The 17574-nt window shown below is 44.1% G+C and overlaps 2 protein-coding genes across 2 annotated transcripts in view; both read left to right on the top strand.

The window, feature by feature from the left end:
- The window catches only part of LOC307012830 (uncharacterized protein), a 271685-nt gene that overhangs the window by 80951 nt on the left and 173160 nt on the right, over positions 1–17574 (top strand). The window lies entirely within an intron of this gene.
- On the top strand, positions 1855–17488 carry tp53inp1 (tumor protein p53 inducible nuclear protein 1). Its single transcript, XM_079640034.1, has 4 exons — positions 1855–2072; positions 7093–7408; positions 11275–11749; positions 11979–17488. The coding sequence occupies exons 2-4, from the start codon at positions 7276–7278 to the stop codon at positions 12181–12183; spliced, it is 813 nt and encodes a 270-aa protein (XP_079496160.1). The 5' UTR covers positions 1855–2072; positions 7093–7275; the 3' UTR covers positions 12184–17488.

Here is a 17574-nt window from a genome sequence, read left to right as displayed (position 1 = left end):
ACCCCACCCCCCTCTCCACCTGCAGCTGGACAGACAGATAACCCCACCCCCCTCTCCACCTGCAGCTGAACAGACAGATAACCCCACCCCCCTCTCCACCTGCAGCTGTACAGACAGATACCCCCACCCCCTCTCCACCTGCAGCTGTACAGACAGATAACCCCACCCCCCTCTCCACCTGCAGCTGGACAGACAGATAACCCCGCCCCCCCTCTACACCTGCAGCTGGACAGACAGATAACCCCACCCCCCCTCTCCACCCGCAGCTGGACAGTCAACGGAGCTGTATCCATAGTTTCTCTTTGAATAAAACCTTGCTGTACATTTTACACATAATCTGTTCAATATTTAATATTCCATATGTCATATGTATGTATATATATTTGTATATATAATACCTTGTTAAATTCAACATGTATATTTTGTACTTTCTTGATTATTTCTACTCTTTGTATTTGTAATGTACATTGCCTTGTCTTCTTGCTACAACACAAACATTTCACAAATTGGGATCAATAAAGTGCACTCTTATCTGATCTGATCTGATCTGATCTTAAAGGAGCGGTTTGGAAGATGAAGAATCTGCAGATCGAAGGAACCTCTAAAGTTTAGTTTAGACTTCAGTCTGCACTCTTTGTCTGAAGCTCTGCAGCAGATTATGGGTTGAACAGAGGGCGGTTTGGGGGGGGGGGGGGGGGGGGCCTTTTCTTTGTGATGGGCCGTTGAACTGACCCAAATATCAGCTTTTAGCTTCAGGCTCCACAATCAAGACCCTGTTTCCACTGCAGGTCAGACCCAGCCTCATCACAGAGTCTGAGAACATCCCAAATGTTTTTAAAACATCCGGAAAAATATGTAATTAAAATCTGAAAAATACCCCAAACATATCCAGATTCTGTCTGAAAAATACCAGAATAAAAATGTAAATAAAGTTCAATAAATGTGTCTGCATTAAGTCTGAAAAAGAACCCAAAACATATGTAAATAAAGTCTCCAAAATACCCTTAAAATGTGCTAATAAAGTATAAAAGACACCGGGAAAATATGAAAATAAAACCTAAAAAACACCCCAAAAATATTTAGATATAGTCTGAAAAATAACACCCAAAGAAATGTGTAAATAAAGTCTAAATACACCCCAACAAGCGTGTGCATTAAGTCTGAAAAATAACCCAAAAAAGATGTAAACAAAGTCGGAAAAATCACCACATAAATATGTATTTTAAATCTTAAAAACACCCGAAAAACAATGTAAATACATTCTAAAAAAAAAGGTGTGCATTAAGTCTGAAAGAAAGATAACCGAAAAATGTATGAAAAATATCATTATAAAGGTAGGACTTTTACTTGTGGTGGAGTATTGTCACAGTGTGGTATAAGTACTGCAGTTAATGATCTGAATACCTCTTGTGTTTTGAATCAGATATAAGTATGCTTCACGATATAGCAGAGTGTTGTTGGTGCGGATGAAGACATGAGAGCTGAATTGCAAAGAGAGGATTAGAGCTGCTGTGGAAAGATGTATTTGATGACTCTATTGTGCAAACTTCATAATAGTGATGCAGTTTAAAGTGGACTGGAAGTGTGGATCTTCAGAGAACCGGAAGTCCTGCAGCTCGACCTGTATGCTATGAGACTCTTTTTGGGTGGAGAAACGAGAAACCGTCCCGTTCCTCCTCCTCCCTAACGCCAGCGCTTTGCCCAGTCATGCCCTTTTCGGGAGGAGTGCCAGCAGTCACGTGTGTTGGTGACTGCCCGTAACACGCCCTGTGATTGGCCGAGCCGCTGAAGGCCCGTCCCCTCTGATTGGTCTCCTCTGCGTGACGTCACCGCGATCAGCTGTTGAAGCTCCACAACAACAACAAAAGAAGGAGCAGTCGGGAGGAAACGGACTGAAGGGGCACAACGAAAAAACGACACAAAACTCCCGACGCACAGCCCTTAAATTAACATTTTTTATATTGTATTTCTTCCGCGAAGAAACCTCAAGTTTGTATATTTATCGACAGAAAGTCACGTCTACCTCATTTTAAGGATTTTAATCCGCCGTTTACAGTTGTCCTCGGCCGCAGGTGAGTCCTTTGTGTTGCTCTCGGCTCTCTGACGGCTCTCCTGCCTCCTGTCCTCCGCACACTCATCTTCTACACTCATGACAGCATTTATATCCCCACTTTGAGAACAAAAACACTTTTTAATACGGCTTTTATTTTACATTTCTGATGCGTTTTTGGTGGTTTTACGACAGCAGGACTTGGTGTTATTTCTCTGGCCGACCTACAGGTGGGCATCTGTTGTTGGGACTGTTTCCTGATGTATTTAAGCAGATCATGGTTTAGCAGAGAGCTGGTGTAGAGTTACAGCCTCCTCCCATCTGACACCAACACAGGCTGCTGCTGCTGCTGCGGCTCGGTATTGGAACACTTCTGCTTTTATTTGACCCAAAACACTGCTTTGTGAACCTCATCACCTCTGGAATTAATAGCCGATTAATCGATTAGTCACTCCACATGAGAATGAATCGAAAACAATGTTGAGAATCGGTCGTTTATTGTGCAGAAAAGTCAAATAAGCTCTGTTTTAAGCTTTTTCTGTTGATGGTTCGGATGATCGGAGATGAGAAGTAGTGATTGACTTGATGTTTATTAAACCCTAAAAATCAATGCAATACTAAAATAAACAAGAGTTATTGTTATTGCTCTTTTCCGGCTACATAACCATTATTCACTATTTTTAAAAATCTATAAAAATACTTTATTTAAGTACACTTTAGAGGTTGTACTTACTTGTATTTCCATTCTATGATACTGTGTACTTCTACTCCACTGCATGTATCTAATCCCTCTTTACAGATGTGGATGAATGATGGTAAATATAATCAAGTGTTAAATCAGACTTTAGTTCCACCTGGAGTAAATCCACAAGCTACCTTGCAGTATACAAAGTCATTCAAACTAGCTGCACCTTTACCAGCTTTGAGAACACTTTCATGATCAATCATTATAAAACATATCATATCTATTATTCTGAAATGGACCAATCTGCACAATGACTACTTTTACTGTCGCTACTTTCACTATATTTCGATGATCATATTTGTGTACTTTTACACAATAACAGAGTATTCCTACACTCTGGTACTTCTACTTTTACTCAGGAGGTACAAGATCTGAGTCCTTCTCCCACCTCTGAGTATAAAACACACCAGCTGTCCTTTAATGATGAAGATAGATGATGCATCAGATATGTATTTATTATCCCTGAGGCTGCAGCAGATTATCAAACTGCTGTGACGCTGCTTCCTGTTTCCGGTCCGTGTTTCTGCTTTTGTTCTGCAGAACAGCAGTTTTTTTCTCTCTCGTTACGACATGTAATAAATATGAAAATAGAGAAATACGAGCCGTAAGGCGTTCCTTAAATGCATCAGAGCCGCGAGTCCTTTGTTTGTTTCGAACGTAGGGTGCGTTCAGGTGCTAGTAGAATAAATTCGACATTTGGGCTTCATGAAAATGCAGTTTGCATTTTAGAGAACAAAACGCCTCCTAGTGGTGATTTGTTCTAACAGCTAGCTTAAATGTCAAAGGAATAACCCATGATAGAAATCCTAACCCACTTACATGAATCACAACTATTTTAATACCACAGAGTTTCTGGAGTGGTGATCCTAATATTCAAGGGTATGGACTATCGGGTCCATTACAAAAATAAAAGGATAAAACGGCAACAAAGAGATATACTTAGAAAGGCTCAGGGGAAATAACATCATAGAATACATTTATTTAAAAAGCCCATCTGGGAGAAGAGTATTTCTGTTTGACAAAAACAAAAATACAAAACACAACTTTTAAAGATATCTTCTTGGACTTGAAGACAATATGAATGTTTCCACAATTCTCTGATATGTTATAGACAACCAATGAATCCAGAGAAGAATTTAAATGGATGATGAAACTAATCATTATTTGCTTGCTTATATAAAACATCTCCTGAGATTAAGATGACATCGCTTGTTATGCTAATTTCTATCTTCTAAATTACCATCTAAATTCATGCTCAAACACTGTCACTCAGTCACACACAGAGGCATTATAGAGGGTTTTTAGCCCTGAGTAATGTCTGCAGGGTCGCCTCAGAGGGAGAACACAGAGGCATTATAAAGGGTTTTAGCCCTGAGTAATGTCTGCAGGGTCGCCTCAGAGGGAGAACACAGAAGCATTATAAAGGGTTTTAGCCCTGAGTAATGTCTGCAGGGTCGCCTCAGAGGGAGAACACAGAGCACAAAAGGACACATCGCAGCGTTGGCTTTACTCCAGATGTATTGTGCCAAAAGGAGCCTCCTCCTCCTTTTAAACAGCAGCTGCAGACTCCTTCTGCCTCCTCTCTCGCTGCTGGACCCAGAAAGGCTGCTGCACACCTCTCTTTAGTTACTGCTGAATGAAGCACCATCAAAAATAGAGAAACTGCAGCTGCCGAGTTTATTCTGAACCCCTTTTACATCGGCTATCTATGGGGGCCGAGAGGTTCAAGCGCTGATATAAGAGGAAATGCTTATTTATTTTGTATTAATTCTCATTATCATTAAAAAAAAAGCATAAAAAAAGATTGAATAACTAAGGTATGTGGATCGGTACCAAACAAATATGTGTTAAGTCTTTAAAAAATGATTTGTAGGCCGGGATATCTCTAATCTAGCACTGTAGTCCAGATTCTGATTCAAAGTAGAGACACTACATACTGATATACACCTGAACATCAGCAGGAGAGGACTCTTTAAAGTAGAGACACTACATACTGATATACACCTGAACATCAGCAGGAGAGGACTCTTTAAAGTAGAGACACTACATACTGATATACACCTGAACATCAGCAGGAGAGGACTCTTTAAAGTAGAGACACTACATACTGATATACACCTGAACATCAGCAGGAGAGGACTCTTTAAAGTAGAGACACTACATACTGATATACACCTGAACATCAGCAGGAGAGGACTCTTTAAAGTAGAGACACTACATACTGATATACACCTGAACATCAGCAGGAGAGGACTCTTTAAAGTAGAGACACTACATACTGATATACACCTGAACATCAGCAGGAGAGGACTCTTTAAAGTAGAGACACTACATACTGATATACACCTGAACATCAGCAGGAGAGGACTCTTTAAAGTAGAGACACTACATACTGATATACACCTGAACATCAGCAGGAGAGGACTCTTTAAAGTAGAGACACTACATACTGATATACACCTGAACATCAGCAGGAGAGGACTCTTTAAAGTAGAGACACTACATACTGATATACACCTGAACATCAGCAGGAGAGGACTCTTTAAAGTAGAGACACTACATACTGATATACACCTGAACATCAAGAGGAGAGGACTCTTTAAAGTAGAGACACTACATACTGATATACATCTGAACATCAGCAGGAGAGGACTCTTTAAAATAGAGACACTACATACTGATATACACCTGAACATCAGCAGGAGAGGACTCTTTAAAGTAGAGACACTACATACTGATATACATCTGAACATCAGCAGGAGAGGACTCTTTAAACTAGAGACACTACATACTGATATACACCTGAACATCAGCAGGAGAGGACTCTTTAAAGTAGAGACACTACATACTAATATACACCTGAACATCAGCAGGAGAGGACTCTTTAAAGTAGAGACGCTACATACTGATATACACCTGAACACCAGCAGGAGAGGACTCTTTAAAGTAGAGACACTACATACTGATATACACCTGAACATCAGCAGGAGAGGACTCTTTAAAGTAGAGACACTACATACTGATATACACCTGAACATCAGCAGGAGAGGACTCTTTAAAGTAGAGACACTACATACTGATATACACCTGAACACCAGCAGGAGAGGACTCTTTAAAGTAGAGACACTACATACTGATATACACCTGAACATCAGCAGGAGAGGACTCTTTAAAGTAGAGACACTACATACTGATATACACCTGAACATCAGCAGGAGAGGACTCTTTAAAGTAGAGACACTGCATACTGATATACACCTGAACATCAGCAGGAGAGGACTCTTTAAAGTAGAGACACTACATACTGATATACACCGGAACATCAGCAGGAGAGGACTCTTTAAAGTAGAGACACTGCATACTGATATACACCTGAACATCAGCAGGAGAAGACTCTTTAAAGTAGAGACACTACATACTGATATACACCTGAACATCAGCAGGAGAGGACTCTTTAAAGTAGAGACACTACATACTGATATACACCTGAACACCAGCAGGAGAGGACTCTTTAAAGTAGAGACATTACATACTGATATACACCTGAACATCAGCAGGAGAGGACTCTTTAAAGTAGAGACACTACATACTGATATACACCTGAACATCAGCAGGAGAGGACTCTTTAAAGTAGAGACACTGCATACTGATATACACCTGAACATCAGCAGGAGAGGACTCTTTAAAGTAGAGACACTACATACTGATATACACCTGAACATCAGCAGGAGAGGACCCTTTAAAGTAGAGACACTGCATACTGATATACACCTGAACATCAGCAGGAGAGGACTCTTTAAAGTAGAGACACTACATACTGATATACACCTGAACATCAGCAGGAGAGGACCCTTTAAAGTAGAGACACTGCATACTGATATACACCTGAACATCAGCAGGAGAGGACTCTTTAAAGTAGAGACACTACATACTGATATACACCGGAACATCAGCAGGAGAGGACTCTTTAAAGTAGAGACACTACATACTGATATACACCTGAACATCAGCAGGAGAGGACTCTTTAAAGTAGAGACACTACATACTGATATACACCTGAACATCAGTAGGAGAGGACTCTTTAAAGTAGAGACACTACATACTGATATACACCTGAACATCAGCAGGAGAGGACTCTTTAAAGTAGAGACACTACATACTGATATACACCTGAACATCACCAGGAGAGGACTCTTTAAAGTAGAGACACTACATACTGATATACACCTGAACATCAGCAGGAGAGGACTCTTTTATTGTGCAGCTCTAATGTTTCCCTCCTCTCTCCTCCTCTCAGGACTCCCATTTATATTGTGCACTCGTCTTGTCTCCTTGCCTCCTTGTCTCCTCTGGACGATGTCCCCCCTGAGTCCTCCTGCCAGCAGATGATCCAGGACCTTCATTGATGCACTTTAGCACTTTTTCCGGAGCCATCCCCAGCAGCCGATGACCAAAGTTAGCTTCTCCCCCCCCCAGCAGGATGTTCCAGAGGTTCGCCAGCGCTCTGTTCGGGGACGAGGATCCGCCGAGCCGAGGAGGAGAACCCGGAGACGGCAAGGAGGAGGAGGAGGAGGAGGAGGAAGAGGAGGAGTGGATCCTGGTCAACTACCTGGGTAAGAAACTGCACTCTCCACAGAACGTATGAATTTTCTACACATGGAGAAAATAAAGTGTTTTGCACGTAGTACAATATCAGCAGAGAGAGAAATGTTCCCATCATGCAACAGGTCTGATGGAGAGATGCTGTTTAACTTTAGACTGTATTAAATGTCAGGACAAAGTTCAGCCAAGTTTCCTGAGATCATAACACGATCCCAGTCAAAACAAACTCACACACACACACACACACACACACACACACACACACACACACACACACACACACACACACACACACACACACACAGAGTATACAGACACATGACACACTGCAGTGACTTCCAAATGTCTCAACATTATTTTGGCCTGCCGGTCTCCACTCTTCTCCGATTCCACCACTGTGTGAATATTTCAGTGTGAGTGTGTTTGTTGGGGGGGGGTCGACCCACTTTCGACTGGGTGGTATCGAGCAGTTTGGGGTATCCAACCTGTAATCACGCCAAACAAAAGCACCCGGGGAGCCAGAAGAGGTAAAAATACATCCTGGTGGTGGTGGACATGTATGGTCACAGAGCAGCCTTTAAACCCCGGCCTCAGTTAAACACACACACACACATCAAAATATAGTGAAAGCAGCAAGAGTAAAAGTAGTCATTGTGCAGATTGGTCCATTTCAGAATAATATATATGATATGTTTTATAACTATGATCATGAAAGTGTTCTCAAAGCTGGTAAAGGTGCAGCTAGTTTGAATGACTTTGTATACTGCAGGGTAGCTTAGGACTACAAGTACCTCAAAAGAGTAAATCTACTTTACACCACTGTGTGACTGGGGGTTAAAGGTGAAATTAGTTCTGTGTATTGGGGGAGCTTCCTGTTGCGGGTCAGCAGGTTCCTTTATAATCCTTGTTAACCCCTCACCCCGCCAAACAACTGAGCAGGAAGAGGCTCAGACAGCCGATCAGCTGTTAGGAGCTGAGTCAGCGCTCTGCCGTGTCCATCCATCTTCTCCCGCTTATCCATGGTCGGGTCGTGGAGGTAGCAGTTCCAACAGAGAGCCCCAAACTTTCTTTTCCCTGGCCACATCAACCAGCTCTGACTGGGGGGTCCCAAGGCGCTCCCAGGCCAGAGAAGAGATATAATCCCTCCACCTGGTCCTAGGTCTACCCCTTGGTCTCTTCCCAGCTGGACGTGCCTGGAACACCTCCTTAGGGAGGCGCCCAGGTGGCATCCTAACTAGGTGCCCGAACCACCTCAACTGGCTCCTTTCGATGCGAAGGAGGAGCGGTTCAACTCCGAGTCCCTCCTGGATTACCGAACTTCTCACCTTATCCCTAAGGGAGACGCGAGCCACCCTGCGGAGAAAACCCATTTTGGTCGCTTGTATCCGCGATCTCGTTCTTTCGGTCTCGACCCATCCTTCATGACCATAGGTGAGGGTAGGAACGAAAATGGCGCGGTAGACAGAGAGCTTTGCCTTCTGGCTCAGCTCCCTTTTCGTCACAACGGTGCGGTACAGCGACTGCAGTACAGCGACTGCAGTACCGCTCCCGCTGCTCCGATTCTCCGACCCATCTCACGCTCCATTGTTCCCTCACTCGAGAACAAGACCCCGAGATACTTGAACTCCTTCACTTGGGGTAAGGACTCATTCCCTACTTGGAGTGGACAGTCCATCGGTTTCCTGCTGAGAACCATGGTCTCTATAATTGGCACACACCCTCTGATCCCCCTTTTTGAAAAGGGGAACCACCTCCCGGTCTGCCACTCCTTCGGTACTGTTTCCGACTTCAACGCAATGTTTATGAGACGTACCAACCATGACAGTCCCTCAACACCCAGACCTCATCCTTCCCCAGGGCTTTGCCACTGTTGAGTTATGGTGACCTCCCACCGGGAGATTGGTGTTGATCCCCCTCATACTCCAGCTCTGCCTCTAACATAGAGGGCGGAGTTGTCGGGTTCAGGAGTTCCTCAAAGTGTTCCTTCCAACGCCCTAACACTCCATCAGTTGAGGTCAACAGCGTCCTATCCTTACTGTACATAGCTTGGATGGTTCCCTGCTTCCCCCTCCTGAGATGTCGGACAGTTTTTCAGAACAACTTTGGTGCCGACCGAAGGTCCTTCTCCATGGCTTCTCAAAACTTCTCCCACACCCGCTGCTTTGCCTCGGCCACGACTGCTGTCCTTCGGCCCATCGGTACCTTGCAACTGCCTCGGGACTCCCCCGGGATAACATATCCTGGAAGGCCTCCTTCTTCAGTCGGACGGCTTCCCTGACAACCGGAGTCCATCTGGAGGTTCGAGGGTTACCGCCCCTTGAGGCACCTAAGACCTTGAGACCACAGCTCCCCACCGCAGCTTCGGCAATAGAAGCTTTGAACACCGCCCACTCTGGTTCAATGTCCCCAGCCTTCACAGGGATGCCTGAAAAGCTCAGCCGGAGGTGTGAGTTAACAGCCTCCTGTACTTGGGACTCCTGCAAACATTCCCGGCTTACCAGGTCTGTCCAGAGGCTTCCCACGCCACTTGACCCAACTCACCACCAGATGGTGATCAGTTTACAACTCTGCCCCTCTCTTTACCCGAGTGTCCAAAGCATAAGGCCTCAGGTCCGATGATACGATAACAAAATCGATCATGGACCCTCTGCCTAGGGTGCTCTGGTACCAGGTACACTTAGGAGCATCCTTATGTTTAAACATGGTGTTTGTTATGGCCAATCCATGACTAGCACAGAAGTCCAGTAACAACCCACCATTCTTGTTCAGATCAGGGGGGTCGTTCCTCCCAATCACGCCCCTCCAAGTGTCTCCATCATTGCCCACATGTGCGTTGAAGTCTCCCAGCAAGATTAAAGAGTCCCCTTCAGGAGCCCCATACAGGACTCTTTCCAGGGTCTCCAAGAATGCCGTATACTCTGAACTGCTGTTTTGTGCATAAGCACACACAACAGTCAGAGTTTTTTCCCCCATAACCCGCAGGCGCAGGGAGGCCACCCTCTCGTCCACTGGGGTAGACTCCAACAACGAAGCACCCAACCGGGGGCTTGAGAGTATCCCCACACCCGCCCGGCGCCTCACACCTTGGGCAACTCCTTAGAAGAATAGAGTCCAACCCCTATCAAGAAGTAAGGTTCCAGAGCCTCTGTGCATAGAGGTGAGCCCCACCAGATCTAACTGGTAACGCTCCACCTCCCGCACAAGCTCCGGCTCCCTCCCCCCAGAGAGGTGACGTCCCCCAAAGCCAGCTTCTGCCACCCGGGTCTGGCACCAGACCCTCTGCTTTCACTGCCACCCTTCTGGCACCCGACCCCATCGTTGTTTCCCAAGGGATGGAGAAGCGGAGGTGTTGCAACATGGCAAGCCCGGGCTTCCTCCGGGCCGGGTATCCTCACTTCTCAGTTCGTCTTTCATGAGGTCTTTGAGCCAATCTTAGTCTGGCCCCCTTTTCCATGGGAGACCCTACCAGGAACACAAGGTTCCAGACAACACAGCCCCCAGGTTCAGCAGGGCACACAAACCTCTCCACCACGATAAGGTGCTGGTTCTTCAGAGAGGCTCCGCAGTGTGTTGTGGGTAAACAAGGATCCTCTGAGAGAGTTAGTGTGGAGGTGAGCTCCAAACACTGGCAACACACACATTAAAGGCAAAGCAGTTGGAGCAGTGTTGATCAGGTGAGGGGGGAAACGCTGTTACAACGGCAGGAAGTGTCAGAATCTTTTTTATTTCAGCTGAATTCTTGTGTTTCTGGTGTGATCTGCTTATACTGTAAAAACATGAGTTTATATTCTGAGCAAAGGGAAATAACCCCTTACTCTGATATAAAAATATTTAGAGGAAACGGGAAGATTAACCTTGGCTCTTTTTGTCCCTGCAGCTGAAGCCCGGTGTGTGAACCTCCCTGGATCCTCTGCTGCTCCCCAGGAGGAGGAGGAAGAGGAGGATGAGGATGACCTGGTGATGATCCCCTCCCTCAGGGCCAGCCCCATCCGCTACGCCTCCTGCACCTCCCTCAACTCCACGGCTGGTGCTGAGGAGGGGGAGGAGGAGGAGGAGGAGGAGGATGAAGAAGAGGAAGAGGAAGAGGAGGGGGGGTTCCAGTCCCTGGACGCCTGCTCCATGGAGGAGAGTTGGTTCGTCACCCCCCCGCCCTGCTTCACGGGCCGCGGCAGCCTGTTGGAGTCCAGCCCCCTGGAGAACCTGCTGATCGAGCACCCCAGCATGTCCGTGTACGGCCCCCCCCGGCCCCGTCTGGACCCCCGACCTCCCCCCGCCATCACCTCCTCCATCACCTCCGTCACCTCCAGGGGGAAGAAGAAGGGCCGGCGCTCCCTGGACGGCCAGCGACACAGGTTACTATTTATCCTATTAGAGAAGTACTCAGATCATGTACTTGAGTAAAAGTAGAACTACTCAGATCTTGTACTTGAGTAAAAGTAGAAGTACCAGAGTGTAGGAATACTCTGTTACAATAAAAGTCCTGCAGTCAAATGTTACAAATCAAAATTATTAGCATCAAAATATACTTAAAGTAAAAGTACATGTTTCACCTTTCCCTCTGGTCTCTGTCGCCCCCTGCAGGCCGGAGGTGGCGGTTGTCCCTCGGCGCTCCAGCCTCCACTCGGCCTGCTACGCCCGTGCCGGCCTCCTGCAGCCGTGGGTAGGAAACCCCGTGCAACGTACCCAACAGCTGTCCCGCAACGCCCTGCGCCGCCTCAACCTCCTGCGCCCCCCCAAGGCCCCCCAACACCTGCACCAGCCCAGCCAGAGACACCTCAACTTCTGACGCCCCGCCCTCCCCCCCACACAGATGAGTCACTTCCTGGCGAAATGAAGGCCCCGCCCCATTTTGTTGTTGCTTGGGACAGATTTGTCAGGCATTTGTTTTCATAATTTTGTCGGTTAAAATTAAACGTCGGCTGGCATGTTGCAGACTTAGCGAGACGGCTGACTTGTAGAGGAGGGACAAGTACTCAGACCTTGTACTTGAGTAAAAGTAGAAGTACTCAGGTCTTTCACTTTCAGGTGAAAACAAGGCATGGCGCCAAGAGGAAAACAATAGATTCAGAATCAGAATTCCTTTATTCGTCCCACAAAGGGGAAATGTTCGTTGTTACAGCAAAGTACAGATAGGTTCATCAATGGGACCCGGTTGAACTTTGTCAAAACAACCTGGAAAAGAACTTCCAGATGAATAATATAACAAAGTGGGATCACATGATCTTGTATCCTTAATAATGACCCCATCCCAATTCATTAATTAATAAATGTACGTGTGTGGGAAAGACTTCATCACAGCAGCTGATAATGCTAATGTCAACCGACTGAGTAAACAGTTGTTTTGTTTAAAGTCAAAGTAGTCGCTGCATTGAAAAATACAGACACTGACAAGCCAAGGAAATCCATCCCATAATGATCTAAATCAAACCACGAATCGACGCTGATGCTCGATCTTCAATGACATTTCTGAATTGTTCGCCTGACTGACCATCTTAATTAGGCTCCTTGCAGAAACAGAAATTTAAAAAAAATGTATGTGATCGGGGAAAACCTCAGAATATTGAGCTCCAATCACATCTTTTCACACAAAAAAAGGGGCGGGGCCACGTCGTAGAGGGAAAGGACTCCCATCAAGAAACACCAGCAACGTCATCAGCCAGCAGTTATCGCCTCATCAGGGGAAATAGGGAAAATGGCCGGTGACTTTTTTTATTTTATATTAGCAGCCCTTCTCCATCCTCCTTCATATTGATTGAGAAACGGTCAACATGTCTCCTCCCGCCATCCTCTTATTTTACCCTCCTTCCACTGGACCGGTGTCCAATCACAGAGAAGAAGAGTCTCTCTTTCTTCTTCTCCTCCCCCCCTCTCCTTCTTCTTCTTCTTATTCTTCTTCTTCTTCATGGATAACTTAATGTGTAGAATCAATGCTGTTGGTCACTTTACTCAGCGGCAGGTTCACAGCGGGGCAGGGTGCTCAGGAAATCATTAGCTATTTTTTTGCCGTTTAATCAGTGCAAGGGAGTTCTCGTAGTTGCCCCAACGTGTTGCCCAAAAGACGTTGCCAGTAGTGATGTCAGCAGGAAAGTTATTAAACAAAGAGTCCGGACTTTAAAGGAGAAATCCCCTCAAATAATCCAACACCAACAGCTGTTTTTACTCAAGACCGCAAGTTCCTACATTTCCCAGAATGCCTTTTGACAACTGAAAACGAGATAAAAGTTATGAGGGTCCACTAATGTAACCTGATGAATACTGCTCATAGAAGTATGGTGTATTTTGTGGACATTTGACAATAACAGTTTATAAGATGTGACTGTACCAGGCAGACGCTGTAATGGAAACTGTGTCAAGTTGCATTATGGGAAATGTAGTGTTTTTGGAGGTTGACCTAAAAGTCAGGATATCTCGACCTTAAATGCTTCAAAATCAGCCACATTTATTTTTCAATCTGTCCTCCAGGTTTAAACTATGTAATGTCCTCGCTGTATACAGGGACATGTACACTATATGCAATTGTTCTGCGGTATTAAACGTGGCGTGAACATGCAACATTCAGATGGGTTTTGAGATACTGGAGGGAGTAGTAACTAAAAACAGAGACAGAAACGAGTTGGATTTCTGTCAAAATACACTTTCCCTCTCTTCCTTATTCCTCTAAAACAGAACCTTTATCTTGGAGCATTTTGATGGGATTTTTCCGTTTCTGTGATTTCCTGCAGCGTCACGTTGTCGTTGAACCTGCCTCTGACTCTCTAATTCAGTACTTTTCACACAAAAAAGACGGTAAAAATGACCGGGTTGAATATCACTAAACGCCTTGTTTTAACGGTAGCTTTTGAGATGAATAGAGATGTAAAAAAAAAAAAGAAAAAAAGTATTTAACATAAAAAAAACTTCCAAAATATTTTTGAAAAGACAAAAAGAAATTACATATCAGTATGAAGTCGGTATATATGCGAGTATATTATTTTTCTTAGGTATGTTTGATTGTGTTAGTGTGCAGTCTGTCGCATGGTGTAGAGCTGTGTTAGTGTGACGATGGTGGAAAAAAGAAAATGGAAAAATAATTGTTGTTTTTTGTTCTTAAATGAATCTGCAGTCTACTTCTCAGGGTCACAACCAATCACCTTCACTCGTTAGGAAAACGCAGATTTACTTGACGGCTGATGATTCTTCGCTCAGACTTTTTCCAGCTCCGCCCTGGCGAGCTTTCCCTCGTTAGCGATAAATAATTAGTTTAGTTCCTGTTGGTCTGTTAATATCCACTCTGTCCATGTTCATATTTAACCTAACATGGTTTTAGAAATGTACTTTTTTCCCATGTTCACTTAGTTACATTTTAAAATATGTAAACCAAAAAATGGTAGCATAATCTCCTCACTAGTTACTAATACTGATTGTTGTTATTGTTGTTGTTTTTATTTGTTTGTTTGTTGACAGTTCTCGGCCCCGGGCTCTGAATGTAGACTCTCTAAAGTTTGCTGTTGGGAAAATGGAGCCCGGGGGGCCGAGGAGGAAGTAGATTTAAAGACTGAATCCCCGGGAAGCTCCTTTCTGTCAGGGAAATAAAAAAAGGGGAAATGTTAGGAATGAGAAGAAACAAAACACACAACCTGAGACAAAAGAACAAGAGAGAAAGTCAAAGGTAGAACTTTGAACGTGTTAAAAACAAAATGCTTAATCATCATTTTTTTATTATTATGGCCCGTATTTATCTCATCATTACGACTTTACATCCAGAGGTGGAGAAGTACTCACATCTTGTACTAGTTGACTGTATTTCACAGCATTAAAGTACCCAGTAAAAGTACACAGTAGCTTAAAATAAAGATCCCCTCAAATAATCCAACACCAACAGCTGTTTTTACTCAAGCAAGTTCCTACATTTCCCAGAATACCTTTTGACAACTGAAAACGAGATAAAAGTTAAATTGAGGATCCACTAATGTAACCTGATGAGCACTGCTCATAGAAGTGTGGTGTATTTTGTGGACATTAGATGTGACTGTACCAGGCAGACGCTGTAATGGAAACACTTTGTCAAGTTGCATTATGGGAAATGTAGTGTTTTTGGAGGTTGACCTAAAAGTCAGGATATCTCGACCTCAAATGCTTCAAAATCAGCCACATTTTGTATTCTCAATCTGTCAAATAGAAAGTAAAATTACCTCAAAATTGTACTTAAGTTCAGTACTTTAGTAAATGTACATAGTAACTTCCCACCTCTGTTTACATCTAATGATTGTGACATTACAAGCCAAAAACATGTATACTTATATCACACTATATGTGGTTTTAAGACATGATACATCTTATCTTTTACTTATTGTGTGTTTCTTCTTTAAAGATTATTCCTAACCTTTAATCTTTTAAAAAACATTCTTAGCAGAAATGGACTTCCATACGAATCTCACTCTGTATCTTCATTTTTCTAAACATGTCAAATCTGCTCGTGTTGACTCTAACACAGATGACTTAATTGGAAAAAATGCAACCTCTATTTTTGAGTCAAATTAAGCACGTTAACGGTAAATGATAAACGGGATCATTTCTATAATAATTTGGGGTCCTGTGTGAAATCATCCCACCTGTGCAGGATGAGCACGAGAGAGTCGATTATTAACAAAGCACTAACACGTTTGTTAGAGTCGCTGTAAATACTTATAGAATCGAGTGGTTTTCTCTCTGGTGTTTTTCAGGCCACGTTTACACGGGGACGAAACGGGAACCTTAGTCGATATCAACAAGTCTTCCGTACACACGGAATCGGCTCAAGAAACGTGTCCGTCCACACAAGAGCACTCGACCCGCTGGAGACGCTGTAGTACATATGCCGGGCCTGTAAGTGGCGCTGTACTTCCGCCACTAAATACACCATAAGCAGTGAAGAAGACCTCCCGAGCATGGTTGCCTGGTTGCCCTTCTGGTTATTCTCCGCGGTGGATTTAGCAACATGTAGTTTATAGTTCTCCATGTCCACTTGTTGCTGATGGTTGTGGTCGAGGAGCTGTAGATTTTGCTCTAACATCTATAGCATGGTCAGTAGCATCTGGAGCACGAACGCAACCCTGTGATCCACCATTGTTGTTGTTGTTGTTGCTGTTGTTGTTGGCGAAACACATCAGCAATGACGCAGGTTGAGCAGGAGAGGCGGGGCTATGGCGTCATCGTTATCAGGAAATGATCGTAAAAGTCGTACACGCGTAGCCGTTAGGCCCCCCAGAGCATTGCGTCCGCAGATCGACCGACCTTGGGACCCGTTATCGTTATCCGCGTTCCCCCTGTCGGCCTCGTGTGGACGAACCGTCTGTACGATAGAGAACTGGAGCGGATACGACCCGTTTCTTCTCCGTGTAAACGTGGCCTAAGTCTTCTCTTATTTCTCCACGTCTCTCTTTTACTCTTCGCAATCATGACGATGTTATTTTGTGTTTTTAAAAAAATGGCAAACTTCAGGACAGAAGGGATCGGAGCTCCTGCTGTCCGGAGCCTCTAATGTTTTTATATCTCGCTCCATCATCATACTAACAGGGATTTGTAATGTTTTATTTGATCAATGCCTTGAAATGTGGATCTTGTGCCTTCCAGGTTGAACTGTTGAAATAACAATGCATCAATGAAGAACTTGAACTCCCCTTTGTTATGTTAAATGTACGTCCTGAATGCATAATTTAAAAACACACACGGACTGTTTGAAACCAACTATGCACCACTCTGAGTTTTATAATGACAACCAGACAGAACGATGTAGCAAAACCTCTTTTTTTTGTTTTTAAAAAGTGTGAAGAATATTTTGTGGCATTTTTATTTCCCACCAAGTGTTAGACATTGTTTTGCTTTTATTTGATTGTGTAGTTTACTGGAAGAATACAGCACTTTGCCAAAAAGAAAAAAAAAAAGGTGTAGGAATTGTATTTTGGGTTTTTTATTTATCAGCATTTCTGGTCTCAATGGTTTTATTTTGGATGTATGACAGATCAATTTACTCTGATGTCAAATGAATGAAACCGTGGGGTCATCTGTCGTCTGACTGTAATAGTTCATACATGTGATCGCTCTTTATTGGGTAATAAATGTTTTCATACGCAGCTCTCCGTTTGTTTCTTCACTCCTCCATAGAAGACTAATATGCTAACAGACAGCTTATTGTTTCATAGTGGGTCTTTAAAGAGGC

This window comes from Notothenia rossii (assembly GCF_949606895.1).
Source record: "Notothenia rossii genome assembly, chromosome: 7".
In the NCBI taxonomy this organism is placed as follows: Eukaryota; Metazoa; Chordata; class Actinopteri; order Perciformes; family Nototheniidae; genus Notothenia; species Notothenia rossii.
The sequence above is the reverse complement of the archived record's forward strand: the minus strand, read 5'-3'. Positions and strand labels throughout refer to the sequence as shown.

Bases quoted from the DNA above. Each gene is read 5' to 3' on its own strand.
- tp53inp1 (XM_079640034.1), top strand. From the start codon at position 7,276: ATGTTCCAGAGGTTCGCCAGCGCTCTGTTCGGGGACGAGGATCCGCCG. The intron at 7,409-11,274 runs GTAAGAAACTGC...TTGTCCCTGCAG, and splicing joins GATCCTGGTCAACTACCTGG to CTGAAGCCCGGTGTGTGAAC. The intron at 11,750-11,978 runs GTTACTATTTAT...CGCCCCCTGCAG, and splicing joins CTGGACGGCCAGCGACACAG to GCCGGAGGTGGCGGTTGTCC.